This window comes from Vigna umbellata, chromosome 3 (assembly GCF_029865625.1).
Source record: "Vigna umbellata cultivar VRB3 chromosome 3, Vumbellata_1.0, whole genome shotgun sequence".
NCBI lineage: Eukaryota > Viridiplantae > Streptophyta > Magnoliopsida > Fabales > Fabaceae > Vigna > Vigna umbellata.
The window spans coordinates 45,095,993-45,115,421 of record NC_142167.1 but is presented as its reverse complement, the minus strand read 5'-3'; the positions used below and the strand labels follow the sequence as shown (position 1 = coordinate 45,115,421).

The 19,429-nt window shown below is 37.9% G+C and overlaps 1 protein-coding gene across 3 annotated transcripts; it reads left to right on the top strand.

Annotated features, from left to right (window-relative positions):
* Positions 1-1,201: 1,201 nt before the first annotated feature.
* Positions 1,202-19,058, top strand: LOC124825856 (uncharacterized). 3 transcript variants are annotated; one of them, XM_088110546.1, is made up of 10 exons: positions 1,202-1,521; positions 1,595-1,769; positions 1,892-2,050; positions 3,296-3,389; positions 7,572-7,642; positions 11,222-11,273; positions 11,684-11,732; positions 11,835-11,969; positions 16,745-16,799; positions 18,471-18,590. In XM_088110546.1, the coding sequence occupies exons 1-9, from the start codon at positions 1,322-1,324 to the stop codon at positions 16,797-16,799; spliced, it is 990 nt and encodes a 329-aa protein (XP_087966672.1). In that variant the 5' UTR covers positions 1,202-1,321; the 3' UTR covers positions 18,471-18,590. The 3 variants fall into 3 exon arrangements, with proteins under 3 accessions (XP_087966672.1, XP_087966673.1, XP_047154533.1); XM_088110547.1 differs by having other exon boundaries at positions 1,203-1,521; positions 16,760-16,799; XM_047298577.2 differs by lacking the exon at positions 16,745-16,799 and adding an exon at positions 18,678-19,058 and having other exon boundaries at positions 1,221-1,521.
* The last annotated feature ends 371 nt before the right edge of the window (positions 19,059-19,429 follow it).

The following is a 19,429-nucleotide window of genomic DNA, read 5'->3' as shown; positions in this document are numbered from 1 at the left end:
AAATTATGGTTTCCTTAAGGAGAAGGACCAAAAAGTACCTTAGTTTGAAAGAGAAACTAAAAACAAAATCGCTTGATAGTTTAGGGACTAAAAACATACCTAAACCTTAATTTGTCTAACAATATTATTTCCACCTAAAAATTCATGACATGAAATGTGTTGTTCTTGTTGTGTAAAACTTCAGTCTTAGGACCTCAGTTATTTGACCCTTGGTCCCAACACAATCCTACATCAAGATTTTTCACTTTGTTCACCAATTTCGTCCATTACAACAATACCTACGGTACACCAAATAAGGTCTTCAAAATCAAAATAACACCCAAAAAAATAGAGCAACCCCAAAATGATAAAAAAATTTAAAAAATTTAAAACAAGTCAAAATAATCGAGGATAAGCGAAACGAACAACGGGAAGCTACCAAACACATGTCAATGGTGATTTCGATCTTCAACGATGCTTCGAAACGACAATTGCAACGAAACAAATGACGAACGAGGAACGACGACAAAAGTTGGAGGTTTGGTGAATAATGATTTCTCGTTTTGGTGAAAGACATCCCAAAATGTTGTCTCGCATAGTCTTTTGAATTCAATAATATGAAACGCGTGAACAACAAAACCGCTTAAATCCCCAATTCATCTCTTTCCATATCATTCTTTTTAAATTGATCATCTGAACCAATTACAGACTGACACGTGGATGGATAAAGTTAAAAAATTGTAAAAAATAGAGTAAGAATATCATTATCTTAAAAAAAAAAGTCCTCATGTTTGTGTCTGACATTTCCCTCGCATTTAGGCCTTTTGGATTGCCATAAACCAATTAAGTGTGGAACTACAAAATTTCTGAAAATTAATCTATATAGTTAGGTTATTTGATTTCTTCTTGCACTGTTAGATTTTCGAACTGTTTTTTCCAGACATGCACTGGCTTACATGAAGTTTGGACGGAAGAACTGCCTTGTACATGAACAATCAAATATCTCTGCCATTTGCATATTCTTCTTGAGTAATGAAGATTTTCATGACAGACTCAAATCTCTACATTTCGTTCATGTTTAATTATGCCGGCAGCTAAAAGATTTTCATATATTTTTCATTTATATATCTAAAAATTAAAGTAAAAAACATTTTAAAGATTTATGTATCTAAATTTAAAGTAAAAAATCCAAATTCCAAAGTCCAAACTCCAAGTTCAAAATTCGAAACTCCAAATTCAAAATTTTAAACCCTAAGTCTAAATCGAAATATAAACTTTAAATCCAAAACTCTAAAACCAAGTCAATTTTCGTATCTCGGCGCGACTAGACTGCAACAGGCAAATGAAGTTTGTGGTAAAGAAGGCATGTTGCAGTGGGGGGCGGATAGGAGCACTAGAGTTGGGAAGCTGCCCAAAACCCATAGAGACCCCCGCTCTTCTCCTATCCACTCGCAAAGGACTTCCACATTTTATCGCCCCTGACCTACTCACTTCTCTCCCTTTTCCGGATTCCCATCTCCTTCAAATTTCCCCACTCCACTTGTAAGTATTGACGCGTCCAATTTTCATAATCTAGTTCATATTCTTCTGATTTTCTTCTCGTCCAATTTTCTAGTTTGGAAGGTCTTGCTTCAACCACAATATCAAAAATAGGAGGCCTTCACCAGATGCTTAGCTTACACCAATATGGAATTGCGGCAGTAGCCAGGGATTCCATCCAATGCCTTCCTGAGTCTAAGGGAGCTACCAAACTCGGACCATCTTTTGAGACTCCTTGTGGTCGTCTATCGGTAAAAATAGTGTCCATTGCTGTCTGCCTTACCTTAAAAGGCTTTATACACTCTGCTGTAGTTTTACATTTTAAATTAGGATGAATCTAATGTATCTTCTAATCGTACATTGGCATGACCAGATTAACCCCAAAGATTATGTTGAAATGATTTCATGCATGAGGCCAAATATATGGGCCACTTTGGCTGATGAGGTACCTGCTTGGGTGTCTGAAAAAAGGAACAAAACCTCAGTAGATAGAACCGTGCGATGGCTCGACGATTGCCTTGCATTAAATCCGGTAAAGGACAGTTTTTGTTTTCTTCTTTTACTCTTCCAGTGATATGAATTGCGTCCTGAAGTTCATGAGTCTCAGAAATTCAATAACGGTAATGAATGTGGGTTAAATAATGTTTTGTCGTAATTTGAGTCTATTAGTTGGGAACACTAAAATGAGTTCCAAATTAAGTAATAACGAATGATGAATGTGAAAACATTGTCATCCAGGCGTCACGGGTTTCTTTTTACTTGTCATTAACATCATATAATGGTATCTAGAAAGACCCTGGAACTTTTACCATGAAATGATCTTTGCTTCCACTTTGGCTGATGCAGTTTTTCTAAGGAAATGTGGACTTTTGGTTTCTTTTGATTTGTCTTTACTTTTTATTCAAACACTACAAAAAGAATTTTTTTGACTTCTCACTTCACTATTCTGCTGCTGACCCTGTAAAAGTTCTGATCTCCAACTTTGAATACTTTGTTTCACTTTTTTTTAATCAAAAGCTCATGGTAGACATTACTATGCACTTTAATATCTCATCTATGCTGACATCCCAAAACACATCTATCATTTGCCATCACATAAGAAAATATTATTAAAAGGAAAAAAAAGAATAATGAATCATGGGGGGGACTAGACCAAACCCATGAGCAAAAAATATAAGACAAGCTTCAAAAGAAGCTAAACACCCCTATACTTAGAAAGTTGGTATTTATTATAAAGAAAATCCAAACCAATGCTATGAGGCATAGAAGAATACCATTTAAATTGATCCCTATTGACCAAGTTCAAATTGGTCAATTTATCAACATAATGGCTCACTTTACCTTAATTTTTCAGTAATATTCTTCAGCCTTCAGAATTTGACTTATTCTGGCTACTGACATTGTATGCGAAGAGTGTTACTTAGGCATGTGTGAAAAGAATTTCAATATTATAATTATGCCGAAATATGTGAAAACCCGAGGCATGTACAGAGTATTTGTAACTACAACATATAAGAAAAATAAAAGTTATTGACAAATCATAAATCTAGTTCTAGCTCTTATTTTTATTAGATATGAAATCTTATATTGGAACAATAATCTTAAAGAATGGACTTTAAATCTATATCAACCTTACAAAATTGACTTGTAAGGTGAGGTTTGCATCAAATTAAGATCTTTTCTTCCCACATGGTTAACTATTTTGAAGTCTATGAATCATCATCTCATTTTGTAATCAATAAAATTAACTAGTTTATTATATTTGTCTGAAAATTAGGCAGCTGGGTCAGTCTTTGGTGCGGTTGTTGGAGGCCCAAATTTTGATGAAAGGAAGCGGTGTGCAATGGAGGTAGCCAAGCGAAATGTATCAGGTTTTTTTTTTTTTTTTTCTTTTTTTTTCTATAGTTGCTTTATGTGTTAATGTGTTTACACTTCTTTTGGTGTTAGAATCTCTAAAAATATGCTGAAGATAATATTCCCCCACACAGGATACTTGTACAAATTTTATTGCATAATTAGGAGATTTTGTATTTATAGTACAGAATCAATGATTCTGAAGTATAGGATATTTTTGTGTCTATTATATTCCAGTAAATTAGGATTTTCCATAATTAGATTCTTTGTATTCTATTTACGAGCAATTGCTCTTCTATGAAAATCATCAAAACCAAATTTTCTCACATGATATCATATCTCCCAAAAAAAATCCTTGGGAGCTTGTCTAATCATCTGCATAGCCTACATTTCTGCAAATCCCTTTTCTTCCGCTGCATTCTCTCTAGGCCTGCATTGCCATACTTCAAACCTCCAAGATGTCTGATGCAAAGAAATCCCTTAACCAATAAGACAATTTTGGTAATGTAAAACTGTAAAACATCTAACCTAGCCTGTCATTCAATGGGAAAAATTACCTATAATGGTCTCATTTTGTCACAACCTTTCTAAAAGGGAAGGGCAAATAAAATCATCTTCATTGACCATGCTCCTAATTTTTCAAATCCTAAATTTGCAACATGGGAGATGAGGTTGTAATGTCATTGTTGTGGAATGCCATAAAACTAAAAGTTAGTTGTGCTTACCTCTTTATGAAAGATAGCTAAGGAGATATGGAAAGGCTATAAAGCAATCTATTCTAAGGTTGGAGATGCTATGATAGTTGTGTTAGGAATCCGAGAATAGGATCCTAACCGTAACTCTTGGTCACTATAACGCACACTCACTCAACAGAAAGAATCAAATAATGGGTATTTTATTCTATGAAATGAAAAAAAGAGAAACACGTGTAAGACGAGGGCTTAACCCCTCTCACCAGGTGTTGCCACCGGTCTATACAAAGTATATGATTTTTCTCTCTGTCTAATCACAGTATAAGGTGTTATTCCTTATATACCCATACTACCCGCCCTATTTCTCATCGCTTCACCGCTAAGGTAGTTAGGCCTTCTTTTTCTCCCTTCTTTCATAAACTATCCAATCCCTAACATATGGGAAGGCTATAAAGCAATCTATTCTAAGGTTGGAGATGCTATGATAGAGGACAAATATGCTGTTACGTGACCGAGTAGGAGACGTGACGAAATCAACCTCTCACATACTCAAAACAAGCAAAATAGTAATGAAAGAATGTAATTGAACGAATGAATATCTTTTATTGATGGTAATATTTGAATAAACAAGGGTAAACAATAATTGGGAGCATAACCTCCGTCAATTATTTCTAATAACTGGGAGCAGGATCTCCGTCAGTTACCTGAGAGCATAACCTCTCTTACACAACTCACAAATCAAAAGCATACCAACCTCCGTCAATTATTTCTAATAACTGGGAGCAGGATCTCCGTCAGTTACCTGAGAGCATAACCTCTCTTACACAACTCACAAATCAAAAGCATACCCTTAACCCTAGACTCTAACTTTAATTATACTAATTATTTCCCGTTCATCTCTTACTAAATATTTTCCTAGAATATATTTGCATTTAATATAAATATCCCTATATATAAATATCTCCCCATATATTATCCTAGCATATATCCTTAATTATAAATATCTTATATTGAATATTTCCCTGGAATATATATTTATTTACTCTAATTAACTTATATTATATTTATTTACTGTAATTAACTTATAATGAATATCCTCCCACCTTATACCCTAACATATGCATTGGAAGCTTTCACAAATTTCAATTTCCTTGCAAGATTGCAACCTTGGAAATGAATCTCATATTTGATTAAAACATTAAATAAATCATGGATGAGCTTTGATTCATAGATTCAAACAAGACAAGAACATAACATGAAACTAAGAACAATATAAGAATAAGATTGGAAACAATGACGTGAATAGAACATATTAAGAACATGTAATGTGCGAGAATATGGCCAAACTAAGAAATAGAAAAGATGCAGATGACAAATGGAGAAAACGCCATTTGAGACTAGCTCAAGATAAGTGAGGTGTAGAATTACCACTTGAAGTCCAAAAAGTTTAAAGATAAAACTTAAAAGAAAGAGGATCACTATTTCAAGAGACAATGCTCTAGAAAATATTTGTCAAAATTGAAACGAAATGAGAGGAAAATATTTAAAATTGATGGTCTAGTAAGATCTATCTTAGATGTTGAGAATGAGCTTGCATGTGCCTTGCTTGTTCATGCTTCTTGTGTAACTTGCTCTCCAAGGCACCAAATGAGCACATGCCTTCCTTGTCTTCTATCAATTGCCGAGAATGCAAAGCTAAATTGGGCTTTAATTGAATCTTCAATGGAAACCCAATATACAGTTACAAATTTAAAGAAATTCAGTTAAAAGAAATTAAATAAGATCCTAAACTTGAGTCTGGGGAATATAAATGTTACAACAATTACAATGTTGTAAAATTTCCCTTTCAATTTGTTGTTTGATTTTAATAATTACTTGTCATTTTACTTTTTGTCACTTGAATTTGAATGACATAAATCAATGAATTTTTGTACTTAGCTTATGTGTGTGTATGTATATGGCTTGAACTATAAAGACTTATTTTATCGATAACAATCACACCAGTTACATTGTCATAATCTCTATTTGTAATAATAAAAAAAAAATTTAAAAAGAAAAAAAATGCTGAATTGAATAGAAATTTTCTTAAGATATTTTTTCCTAATTACTAGAGATACTAAGAATACTTTTCATCCTAATAATTTTCTATTTACAACACTCTCCCTCAAGATGGTAAATTAATATTAATCTTTCCAAACTTACCTACAAGATCCTGAAATCTACCTGAGGAAACTCTTTAGTGAAAATGTCTACTATGTGAAATCCTGTAGGTATATGGGTTGTAACTGGGCCGTATGAAGATTATCTTTGATGTCCCCTATTTTGAGAATCAGCCTTATTACCTCAAAGCTGGCATTGATGGGGAGAAGACCTATCCAATTGTAGTAGTAGAATCCCAACCTTTTGGTTTTGAGCTAGCCGAATCTGCCCAAAATGCAGAGCCAGCAGACACTGCACCTGCAGTAGGAAACTAAAATAGCAAATGAAGAGCCAGCTGAGACTGCACTTGCTATAGAGGAAACTACATTAGCAAATTCGTATATGGTTCAATTGTGTTCAGGGACATTAAAACTATAAATTTGATGTTTGAAAACTATTTAAATCATTACATTCACCCACGTTAGGCCACACAGTTACCCCATGATAAGCGTTGCACGGTTAATTGCTCTAATACAAGCAAATAAAATTAACTTACACCATCAAATAATGGAACACAAACGATAAAAAAGCAATGAACTTTTCATTACAGAACTAGTCAAATTGATAACGCTAAACTTTGACAAATTAAACAAAGCAATACTACCTTTTTTTTTTAAATAAAGCATTACAAGAAATTCTAAAACATACAAAACATTAACAAAACATAACACTAAACATTCTGAGCAATGGATCACCAATTTGTGACTTCTCCATTGTTTCTGAATGATGCTCTGCAATCAAATTCAAGTGGCTCCACTCTCATCAAATTTACATGCAGAGAAAAAGTCCTGTTGGGTGAGATTTATGAATGTCCCCAAATGATGTTGTTTTGAATCCTCACCACTTACTAGAAAAAATATTCAGAACTTCCTACCAAACTCAAAAGCGGCATATGGTAAAACGCATGACTCACTTTCTAGCCCCTAGTGGACACTACATGACTACTAATTATTTGCCTCATAGGACATAAACTTATGCCATCAGGGAAGTTGAAATATGCAAACATATCTTCTTCATAATTGATGGCGGCATTAAAAGAATTAAAGCATTCATCTTTTGACAGAACACCATTTTCACTTGTATACCTTACAAATGCCACCCCATATCAATCAACCAATACCACTCTTTTATACTTGAACAATATAATAATTCCATGTCACAATGGTCACAATTTGCATAACCAGAGCTGCAATATAAAATATTTAACTTCTGTATATTTTTCTTTCAGACTATGTAATTCATTTGAGTTCTTCAAATGCGTCTATTGTTTTGATACATATGATTAGTGAACTCTAATTACTGATGTAGGTTATTGGATTGGAGGATTTGGTCTAGGAGAGAGGATTGAAGAGCGACCTGCTCTTCTAAGTGCCATTATAGTAAGTGCGACTGTAGTAGTAGTTTAGTTACTTCAGTAAGTTGTCATTGTACTTGGATTTATTCAGGAAACTTAAATACTATTCTATAAGTACTATTTATGCTGTTCTCTAATTGTAATTAGGGTTTCACCTTGTAATATGTGAAATAAAGGTTTGCCTTATAGGATTTTGCATTTTACTATATGAAACTTCCATTATAATTGAAGAATAACACAAACAACAGTTACAGATTTGTCCTTTTATTTAATAAGTAAAAGTACTTTAATTAATCTTGACAAGTGTTGAAATGTCAAATGTAATATTTATTTATGTTAGGAGGTGCCTAACTTGTCTAGGAGGTGCCTAACTTGTGTCTTTAGGAGGTGCCTAACTTAGGTTAGGATATGCCTAACTATTGGGTTCATAGTTCTATAAATAGGTAGTATCTTGTAATAAGTTTTATGGAAGAAATATAGATTACATTGTATTTCATGTTTTACAACATGGTATCAGAGCTAGTTGTCTAATCCTCTTTTGATGGTCTTGGCTGTCTGCCGGCGTCCGGCCGCCATGGCTGCTGGCAGCCATGGCCGCCGGCAGCCCCTGGGTTGTCCACCAATACTGTCACTACTGTTTGCACTTGTCCGGTGCCGTTGTTTGCGGTTATCTCGCATCTCTCCCCCGTCACCGCTGCTCTCCACCGTCGACTGCCGAGTCGACCGCCAAGTCGACCGCCGCCGGCCACCGTCTACCGCCGGCCACCGTTGCAGTTTCGTCCGGTGAACAGCGGATCTGGACCGTCTTCTTGAGCGACGGCCAACCCTGCCGGAGACAGGACCAGAATCCTCCGAACGCGCCGCCACGAGCGCCAAATAAGTCCGCCGTCGACCACCGTCCGCCGCCGGCCACCGTCGCAGATTCGACCGGTCACAGCGGATCTGGATCGCCTCTTCGAGCGCGACCTAACCCCGGTGGTTGCCGTCTCTGTATCCGCTCAACGCGCCTCCACGCGCCGCCTGTCTCCCGCTGAGCTCGGACGCGTACTGTTCACGCGCCGCTGTCCCGCTGTCGGCATCAAACCGCGACGCTGCCGGTCGTCTCGCCGGAGCTTCCTCTCTCTGATTCTGACCTTCCCCTTAACAGCCAGTGTATTGGTTTTGATTCTTCTTTCCTCACCTCTGCTTCGCGAGACGCGTGAGTCGACGACGAACCTCATCCTCCTTCCACCGCGGCCACCTCTACCTCTCGGAAGAGTTTTCCAAGATTCTGCCTCATGCTTCTCTTTTTACGTCATAGCAGCAGCTCCCTGAAGGTGTGCACCTCCCATGCTTGCTGGATGTCGTCCAGCCCCCTGTTCTTCACTTGCTTGACTCCACTTCCGCTCCAAGCTGCCGTTCTTCTGTCCGCGTGAAGGTTGGACGCTGCTGCTGCTCCGCTTCTTCTTGCTGTTGGTGGCTGCTGCCTATGTGCTACTGTCATGGCCGTGACCCAGCTCCCTTGTGCCTGCTGCTGCCTTGCTGGACCAGTTGTTGTTTTCACCCCAAAGCTGCTGGATGGAAGTTGCTGGACTGGTGGAGGTTGCTGCCCACCGTGAAGTGCTGCTGCTCCCTCTCCCTGCTCTTCCTAATCTCTCCAAGTTCCTGGATGCGTGAACTACTAATCAGTTTCTTTTTTGAAGAACCTGAACCAGGGTACTGTTTTCCAGTTTGGTTTCTGCGTTTTGTGCGTCGTCTCCGCCGCTTTGATGCCACACAGTCGACGCTGGTGCAGTTAGCCACCGCTGCCTCAGTCGTTGCCGCAACTGCCAGTTCTTCTTTGGGCTCCAATTTAGCCCGTGCTTATTGTGATACACAGCTAAGTATCACCATATGGAGAAGTCCAATAGAGAATATTTGGACCTCCAACATCTCTCTGGCTCTTTGATGCCATCTGTCACTGTCAATCTCTCTGCAACCTTTGCACTGTCAATCTTGGAGGAGTTGGAATCCATACACGCTCCTTCAGACCAACCAAGCGCTCCTTCTTTTCCTTGCTGCTCCGCTGATTCAACTTGTGAGCCAAGCCTGTTCAAATTCTTGAGGACCACAAACGACGTCACTGCTGCGTCAGTTCTTTCCGCCATGTGAAGGGATTTTTACACCGCCAATGCCTTGTTGAAACAGCTTATTGAGAGTTGTTCTTTGAGATCGACCGCTGATTTGACTCGTTTGATGCTATGGGATTGAGTTTGTCCCTCGTACGGATCGGTTCTCACCCGTTCTTTCACCTCCGTGAGAGGGGAAGTCTCAGCCGCTGTAGGGTGATTAAGTCCCTACAGGTTTGTTGCTGGTTGTTGCTATTTAGGGCAGTTAAGACCCTAAAGGTTCATTGGTGTTCAAGATAGTGAAGTCTCTGAAGGTTTGTTGCTACACAGGGCACTGAAGTCCCTGAAGGTTCATTGTTTAGGGTGGTTAAGTCCCTACAAGTTTGTGGTTGTTAGCCTTTGAAGGCCTCTCAAGTAACTGATGGAGATCTCTTGCGTTTGAAGACTTTCTGAGTTGAAGTTTCATGGTGCTAGTTCACCCTCGTCCATTGCTGTCCAAGTTGAAGTTTCTTGGGCTACACTTGTTTGTGTGTGCAATTTGGATTATTGATGTTATTTCCATTTGAGTTTTGTCTAGTCCAATCTTGGTTCATACAATCTTGTATGATCCAGCTTGAGGGGGAGTGTTGAAATGTCAAATGTAATATTTATTTATGTTAGGAGGTGCCTAACTTGTCTAGGAGGTGCCTAACTTGTGTCTTTAGGAGGTGCCTAACTTAGGTTAGGATGTGCCTAACTATTAGGTTCATAGTTCTATAAATAGGTAGTATCTTGTAATAAGTTTTATGGAAGAAATATAGATTACATTGTATTTCATGTTTTACAACAACAAGTATGTGTATTACAATGTATACTATTGTAACGTGATTTTCATATTACTATTCGTATCTGTTTGTGGATATTCCATAAATATTACTATTTATGTGTCTAAGGAAAATACGTGGGCATTTTTCTCCCTTTTTTATCCTAATAAAAGACAATATATCAGTATTGTAGTGTACGAGTGAAGTGGATAATTCATGCCTCTCTGTTATTACGAAGTCTGATCACAGAAAAGAGTAACGTGCATGAAGTCTGAGAGGTGTTCTACTTTCTTCTGTTAATGATCATTATTTATTCATAATTTCATTCAAAGTACACCTTTTGTTAATGATAAAGTACTCCTCTATTTGAAACGTGTCTTACCTTAATTGCGATACTATATCCCACCTTAGTTGCTGCCATAAGTTCTTAAGAGTTCTGTTTAGAAATTGTAGTTGTTAGCTGTACATTTCCATTTCATTTTTACTACACACTCTTGGATCTTTCTATTGTTAATATTATACAACTTTCCTTTGGTTGAGAAATCTCCTAGATGAGGAAATTAAGAAATAGAGAAATAATAATAGATGAATATGAGTCACATAATCAACAGATACAAATTCATTCATGTCATTAAATAGCTTAAGCTTTTGGGAGAGTTGGTTCTTGGTGAAAGTTATATATAGTTTGATATCATAAGCTGACCTTGTTCCCAGGATGTCTTGCCAGATGAAAAGCCACGCATGATCAGTGGGCTTGGGCTCCCAGGTACACCTGGTTTAATATTTGTGTTCATTAGCCTCCTGTGTTGCTCAATGCATGTGTTTTTACTTCTGTTTCTTGTTATTTTGTTATCTTTTCATTTTCTCTTCTACCTTCTTTTCTCTTATTTTAATCAATAGAGTTCATTGACCTCAATCATTTTACTTAATTGGGAGATGATTAATTGATTATGTAGAGAACTGCTACATAATCTTGAACACATAGTCATTAAGATGGTGAAATTGTAAATGTTGATCCTTTTGACTAGGGCTGGAGTTAATAAAAACTCATCATGGTTGTTCTATTTACACTTGTGCTCAGCTACTCTATAGAACTCGTGCATCTTAAAATGGACTATTTCTTTATTGAGTTGGAATACAAATTTATTGTGCTTAAAACTGATTTCAACTTTACAGAGGAAATCTTGGAAGGAATTGATGCTGGGATTGATCTTTTTGATTCAACGTTAGTAGCTAATTCCAATTTTCATTTGCTCTGGATCCCTAGTCCCTAATTTCATGATCTATTGTGTTATGGAATTTGGATGGTTTCTGTTATGTTTCATAGGTACGTATATTGCCTTACACTTGGAGGATTTGCACTCACGTTTTCGCTAGACAACGGTGGAAATCAATATGATTTTCAGAGATGCCAGGTTGAAAGGGACTTGACTAAAATCAATTTGAGAGCAAAAGTTTATAGGTTTGGGATCACTTTAACTGCTTTCTGATTTTGTTACTATTAGTTAGCCTGACTTTATGAAATTTGATTTAGTTATAGTTTTTAATTAATCTAGTTTTCATGCCCTGTTTTAGTTGAGAGGAAAGAAATAGATGTGCTAGAAATAAGTTGTTAAAGTGGAAATAGATGAGCATTGGAGGTGTTTAGTTGAAGAGATATAGAAGAAATGAATAGAAATAGTATAGTGGGTACCTACACTTTTAAAAATATTTTCTCTTTTCCCTTGAGATTGAAACTGTAAAATATTTCTAGAGGGCTTAGAAGATCCCTCTCACTGTCATTCTATATATAATGAAAATACAAGAGTACATGGAATGGTAAGGGATTGCATTAGACACCAAGGTGCAGAACTAGGTACAACTAAGAAATGATATAGTAGACTATACACCCTGCCTAGACTTAATGATTATACATAGATATAATTATTCTAATACCTTCCTATCAGACACACCAAATCGAATGCTCTCCTTCCCCATCCTTTCCCCTTCAATTAACCAAACGGGGGGTATTGGAAAGATTACTGACAAAACAAGTCAGGTTAGGATGATACCATTCTGGTACCGTTTTGAGAATAGAGAAACCAAAAAGAAATATAATGAATTACACAAGTATTCTTATTTAATAATGAAAAGTGTTAGGTTCCTGAGTATGAAACCTAACGATGACAACTCACTCACACAATCACAGCAAGAAAAACAATTGGAAAAGAATGAATTATCTGTATTCTCATCAACAAAAGTAGCGTACAATCAGTATTTGGGAGCATAACCTCCCTCCATCTAACGGGAACCTAACACCCCTCACAAGGTCCAAGACCTGTCTATACGAAAGAATACGACTAACTCCCCTCTAACACTGAATAGAACTCTATTTATACAAGACCTCCATCCCACCTTTCCCAATTGCTCTCACCTCCATCCCGCCTTTCCTAACTATTCTCTCATTTCCTCTTCTATCCTCTTACCTTAGATCCTATCATTACATCCTGCTATAAAACAACCTTGTCCTCAAGGTTGGAACAATGAAGTTTGAGCCCATGGCATTGTGATATGGTCTTATCACAGTAAGGGAACCCGCTGGCTACTACTTGCAACTTCCGGTCTGGAGGCTTAGGTGGTGGTCGAATTGAGAGATAAAATTGATGGGACCATTTTCCTGTTTGCATTATTTCCTTGAAGACGAGGAGCTTTTTATCCTTCCCTGTAAAATAACTTCTTCTACCGTTCGGCTCTCTTCTCATTATCTTTATACCGTTTGGCTCTCTTCTCCTTATCTTTATACCGTTCGACTCCTCCCCCTGCCTTCAACCGTCCGGCTCGCGTTAACAACCTTGAACAGAGTTACTGCAAGATCTTCCCAGCAAAAATTCTTGGATTGTTGATGCTAGGTCTTGAACCCTTGGACTACATTTTCTTCCATATTATTGACTGTTGGGTGAACCTTTGTTGATCCTTTGATGTTCCGAACTTCAAGAACATCTTCTGCCCATGTTGTTTGACCCTAGGTGCCATTCCCCTCAATTGTGGACAACTCTGTCTGCTTCAAGTCTAATTCTGTCTCAGCTCCTTCAGTCTCCTCTTCATCCTCTGCCAAAATAACCATCCGTAGACTCCTTTTTGGGCAATAGTGGCCTCGAACGGTTCCTCACACCTGAAACACCTTGCCTCCTCTCTCAGTTTCAGGAATTCTGAGTAAGGTAGATTCTGGGTGCTTACTACTGATCCCACGCTCTCGAAGGCTCTCGATCGGCCTGGTTGATTGGCCTCGGACCGCTCGGCGACTCCCGATCGGCCTGGGCTATAGCGCTTGGCCTCAGACCGCTTGGCAACACTCGATCGGCCTGGGTTATAACGATTGGCCTCAGATCGTGTCACCTTACCGCTCGTTCGTCCCCAAGACGACTGGTCTTCTATGGCCTCAGATCGCTCGACTACTCTCGATCAGCCTGGGCTATAGCGATTGGCCTCGAACCGCTCGACAACACTCGATCGGCCTGGGTTATAGTGATTGGCCTCGGACCGTGTCACCTCACCGCTCCTTCGTCCCCCAGACGACTAGTCGTCTATGGCCTCGGACCGCTTGGCTACTCCTGATCGACCTGGGCTATAGCACTTGGCCTCAGACCGCTCGACAACTCTCGATCGGGCTGGGTTATAGCGATTGGCCTCGGACCGTGTCACCTCACCGCTCGTTCGTCCCCAAGACGACTCGTCTTCTATCCCGCTCCCGTTCCCTACCTTTTTGCCTCCCTGGAATTCTTCAACATCCCTTGCGATCCCCATCGCCACCATCAAGTCCTGCAGGTCATGCGGTCGGACTTGATTCCTGATGTCCTCTTGCAATCCCACCAGAAAATATCCTAATAGTTGCTCGTCCGACACCCTCTTTGTTCCACCTGCAAATTTCTTGAAGTCTTGTACATATTCTTTCACCGTCCCTGTCTATTTCAATGCCGCCAACTCAACAATGGTTCCAAACCTTATCACCAGGGCTTCCTTCAAACCATCCCATGAACGATTCTTGGCTTTCTCCTTCCAGGCTCTGAACCATTAGCCAACGCTCCCCTCCATCTTGATGTCGGCTAGGCGCACCTTTTCCTCCTCCGATACCCCTTGTAACTCAAAAAATTTCTCTGCGCGATTGATCCAGTTTAGTGAATCGATCCCCTTAAAGACGAGTAACTCCACCCGTTTCCGCCAGCTATTTTGCCCCTCGGTATGTTCGCCTTCCCTTCCTCCTTCTTCGTCTTCCTGCCATCCGTCGGCGTTGACAGATCCCTCCGGCAATCCTCGATACGTCTCCGTCGGCGCGACTGTCCCCGAGCTTGAGTTACATCTTCCCCATGTCGTACCTCCATCCCCCGCATCTCCACCACCAGTTATAATGCTAGCTCCAAGATTGACAGAGACCAAAAGTGTGGAGTGATCTGGTTTTCCAGATGCTTGAAGCACCAAAATTTCAAACCCCTGGATGTCCTCGTCGACGCTCCCCTCCTGTCGCTCCGCTGCCAGCTCCTCACAAACAGTGCCCCGATTTAGGCCCCGAAATCTCAGCTTCAGAGCGTCGGTGAACATCTTCCAAGTTGAATGCCTGGTTTTCTTCCGCCAGAAGCGGAACCAATGTCTCGCCAAACCTCCCTCCATGCATCTAGAGACGAGCTTCATCTTCTCCTTCTCCGTCATGCTCTGGAGATCGAAAAATTCCTCTGCCTGTGCGATCCAGCTAGTGGGATCCGCACCTTCAAATGTAGGTAGTTCAACGCGCTTCCTCCAACTGCGTCGAACTTCTCCTGTGTCTTCTTCCGATTCCTCCTTCGAGTTTTTTGGTGGTTGTAGTTCGTGTCTAGCCTTGACGGAATCACGACTTCCTTCAGAGCTCCTAGGCTGGTTCCTGGTGCACATCCTGAAGCTCGTTGGAACGCGAGAGTCATCGCTCACACCTCTGCCTTCAATTCCTCCATTGACGACTCCATCGCCGCCATTCGTCCTTCCATTCTTCTTCGCTACCGTTCCCCCTCGCTCGCTCCTCATCCCTCCGAAACAAATCTAGCAGGTCGGACCAATTTGTTAGGTTCCTGAGTATGAAACCTAACGATGACAACTTACTCACACAATCACAGCAAGAAAAACAATTGGAAAGGAATGAATTATCTGTATTCTCATAAACAAAAGTAGCCTACAATCAGTATCTGGGAGCATAACCTCCCTCCATCTAACGGGAGCCTAACCCCCCTCACAAGGTCCAAGACCTGTCTATACGAAAGAATATGACTAACTCCCCTCTAACACTGAATAGAACTCTATTTATACAAGACCTCCATCCCGCCTTTCCTAACTGCTCTGTCATTTCCTCTTCCTTTTATCCTCTTACCTTAGATCCTATCAAAAAGGGATACAATAATAAGGAACAAAATCAACATCTAATATTGTGAAATACTTGATAAGATATATCTCTATCAAATCATATCATATTGCCCTATTTTAGGTATGCATAGTGTATTTTGTCTAAATTAATTCTGTTCACTGTTTTCACTCGATGTGGTGGAATTATAATATTAGTGAATTGCTTGAGTTAAAAAGAACTCAACCGTCCATATGTTTATGTTAGCCTATGGGTTAATACATTTATGAGTAGTAAAGGGCAATAAGTATAATTTCGTAACATTTACATGAATTTGAACATTCATGTAACCTAAACTTTAAATGCTAGTTGTTATACCTATACCTATTCCCAATTCTCAAACCGGAACATATTAGTTAAATGCTCCAAGCTTGGAATTATAGGGTTTTTGGTAAAGCAAAAGTATTGATAATTTGTAATAAAATAGCCTCTTACTATAAAATAATATCTGAAACTCGTAAATCCTTGTATCCTCGAATAATAATTTTTTAGGAACTTGATTGAATTCTGGTCCATTTAGAGACTTTGTAAAGATGTCTACAAGTTAGTCATTAGAACTTAGATTTTGTGACAACAAGTTCTTTAGAAAGAACCTTTTTTCAAACAAAAATGAAATTCAATTTCAATATGCTTAGTTCTTTCACAAAACATTCAATTAGAAGCTATATGAAAAGTTGCCTAATTATCACATGATACTTTCATCTTTTGGAAGTCTCCAAAAATCGATTCTTCAAGGAGAAGCTTAATCTAGATGAATTCACTAGTAGTTGTTGCCTTGAACTATGCTTTTACACCATATTGCCCAACAACTTTTGTTTTTTACTTTTCCATGACAGTATTTTCTCTAACAGAAATACAATATCCATCTTGCAGCAGAATGTCCAACAATAGGTTAGTTTGTTCACTTTTGCATCATGATATCTGTTAGATATATTAGATATATATCTTTTATCTTTTGTTTATCTATTATTATTTCTTTTCTATCATTATTTGTAATTTAGGCTTAGCCTATATTTTCTTTACTATAAATACAATACTCTATGTGTATTTTCTACGAAACAGAGATTACTCCTATATATATTTTCACTCTATATTCAACATGGTATTAGAGCCATGGTTAAAGTCTATCCTAGTGAAATTTTCTCTAATGGAAATACAATATCCATCTTGCAGTAGAATGTCCAACAATAGGTGAGTTTGCTCACTTTTGCATCATGATATCTATTAGATATTGTTGGAAGTCCCACATCGACTAGAGATAAGGCCAATTTATAATATATAAGTAGGTGCAAACCTTACCTTACAAGCCGGTTTGGTGGGGTTGAGTTAGGCTTAAAGTTCACTTCTTAACATTACATCAAAGTCAGGTTAGAGCCTATCCTAGCGATATTTGTTGTTTGTTGGACATATTGTTCCACCTGCTACTAGGTCGTTATCGGACCGTCCATTAGTGTCTAGTCTCACGCTCGAGATGTATATACCTCAATGTGAGGGGGGTGTGTTGGAAGTCCCACATCGACTAGAGATAAGGCTAATTTAGAATACTTGAGAATTAAACTATAAATAATTCTAGAGGGCTTGATTGATCCCTCTCATAATCTTCTATTTATAAGAATAAATTAATACAAGAGTACATGATAATTAGGGTAACTCTAGACACAATATAATCATGATAAACAGGGTAACTCTAGACACAATATAATCATGATAAATAGGATAATCCTTGACACAATATAATGATGATAAATAGGGAAAATATACTAACAAGAATATATAAGTAGGTGCAAACCTCAATTTACAAACCGGTTTTGTGGGGGGTTGAGTTAGGCTTAAAGTTCACTTCTTAACATATATATTAGATATCTATCTTTTATCTTTTGTTTATCTATTATTATTTCTTTTCTATCATTATTTGTAATTTGGGCTTAGCCTATATTTTCTTTACTATAAATACAATACTCTGTATTTTCTACACAACAGAGATTACTCATATATCTATTTTTCACTATATTCAATATAATATTAGAGTTATGATTAAAGTCTATCCTTACGAAATTTGATGTTCATTGGGTCTATTGTTCCACCCGCTATTGGACCACCCATTAATGTTTAGTCTTACGCTTGAGATGTTTATACCTCAGAGTGAAGGCGGTGTGTTGGAAGTTCTAGATTGACTAGAGATAAGGCCAATTTAGATTATATAAGTGGGTATAAACCTTGTTGCCTTGTTTGTATTGTATCCTACCAAACCAAGTTCTAGGAGACCCTTTAAGACCATAAAGAAAATTGTTAAGCCAGCAAACTATGTTTTCACTGCAAATCATACTGAACAGCTTTGATCAATGGAATTATGGTTTTAAAGTGTAGAGAGAGAGGAAAAGAGAGAATAAAGACAGAATAGAATTGATATTGAATCCTAAGAGATGCTCTAGAAGATAGTCTAAAATGTTCCAACGTATAGCATCGATATTATGACATATTCTAACAGAAAATATTGATTAAAAAAGAAATAAACTTAAAATCACCTTTTTTACTCATCTTTCTGCTTGTGTTTTCATGCAGCAAAGATATGTCCCCCATTTTAGGAAACTGCACCTGCTATACATGCCGGAATCATACTAAAGCATACATCAATCACTTATTTAATGTTCATGAAATGCTGGCACAGACTCTGCTAGAAATGTATGAGTTCCTTTACTTCAAACTATAGTATCAAACAATAATTAATACTTTAAACATGCAAACATTAATTTATGCTGAATTTTGCAGCCATAATACACACCACTACCTGATGTTCTTCCGTGTAATAAGGGAAGCAATAAAGGATGGAAGATTTAAGAAATTTCGAATGACATTCATTGAGAGCAGGCGTGTGCATCAGGAAACGAAAGCTGATTGTGCTTGAGGTCCAATAAGTTTAGGTATATCTGACTGGGTTTTAGCTTAGATTTGATATACCTTTGAAACATGAACTAAATATTATATACATAAGGACATCAGTTTTTGTAGTGTAAACTGGTTTTTTTGGCTGTCATTAGATACAATTTATTTGATTGCAGAATGTGTCTTTGATTATTACTTTTGTAATTAATGATGCTAACATTATCTCTTTTGTTGTTTTGAAAGGTGCATTTAATGCTCTTTAATGCATGTTCACAACAACTATAAACTTTTCAATTTTTTTATCATTCAAACAATATTTGAGCGTTTAAGCATTTTTGTACAGATATCAAACAATTCTTAAGGATTTCATCGTTGGATGATAATAATGTTTGGTATAAGGTATTGTTTGACCTATATAGGGTGTTTACTAACAACACTTTGTTTAGAGATCTTAGTTTGGCTCAAGAGTGCATTTAGCAAGATGTTATTCAACACATGTTTTCGGAGCAATGTTTATATCTTTTAGTGTGTTTACTAACAACACTTTGTTTAGAGATCTTAGTTTGGCTCAAGAGTGCATTTAGCAAGATGTTATTCAACACATGTTTTCGGAGCAATGTTTATATCTTTTAGTGTGT

Coding starts and splice junctions, on each gene's coding strand:
- LOC124825856 (XM_047298577.2), top strand. CDS start 1,322: ATGAAGTTTGTGGTAAAGAAGGCATGTTGCAGTGGGGGGCGGATAGGA. Junction 7,643..11,221: donor CTCTTCTAAGTGCCATTATA/GTAAGTGCGACT, acceptor CCTTGTTCCCAG/GATGTCTTGCCAGATGAAAA. Junction 18,591..18,677: donor GCACAGACTCTGCTAGAAAT/GTATGAGTTCCT, acceptor TGAATTTTGCAG/CCATAATACACACCACTACC.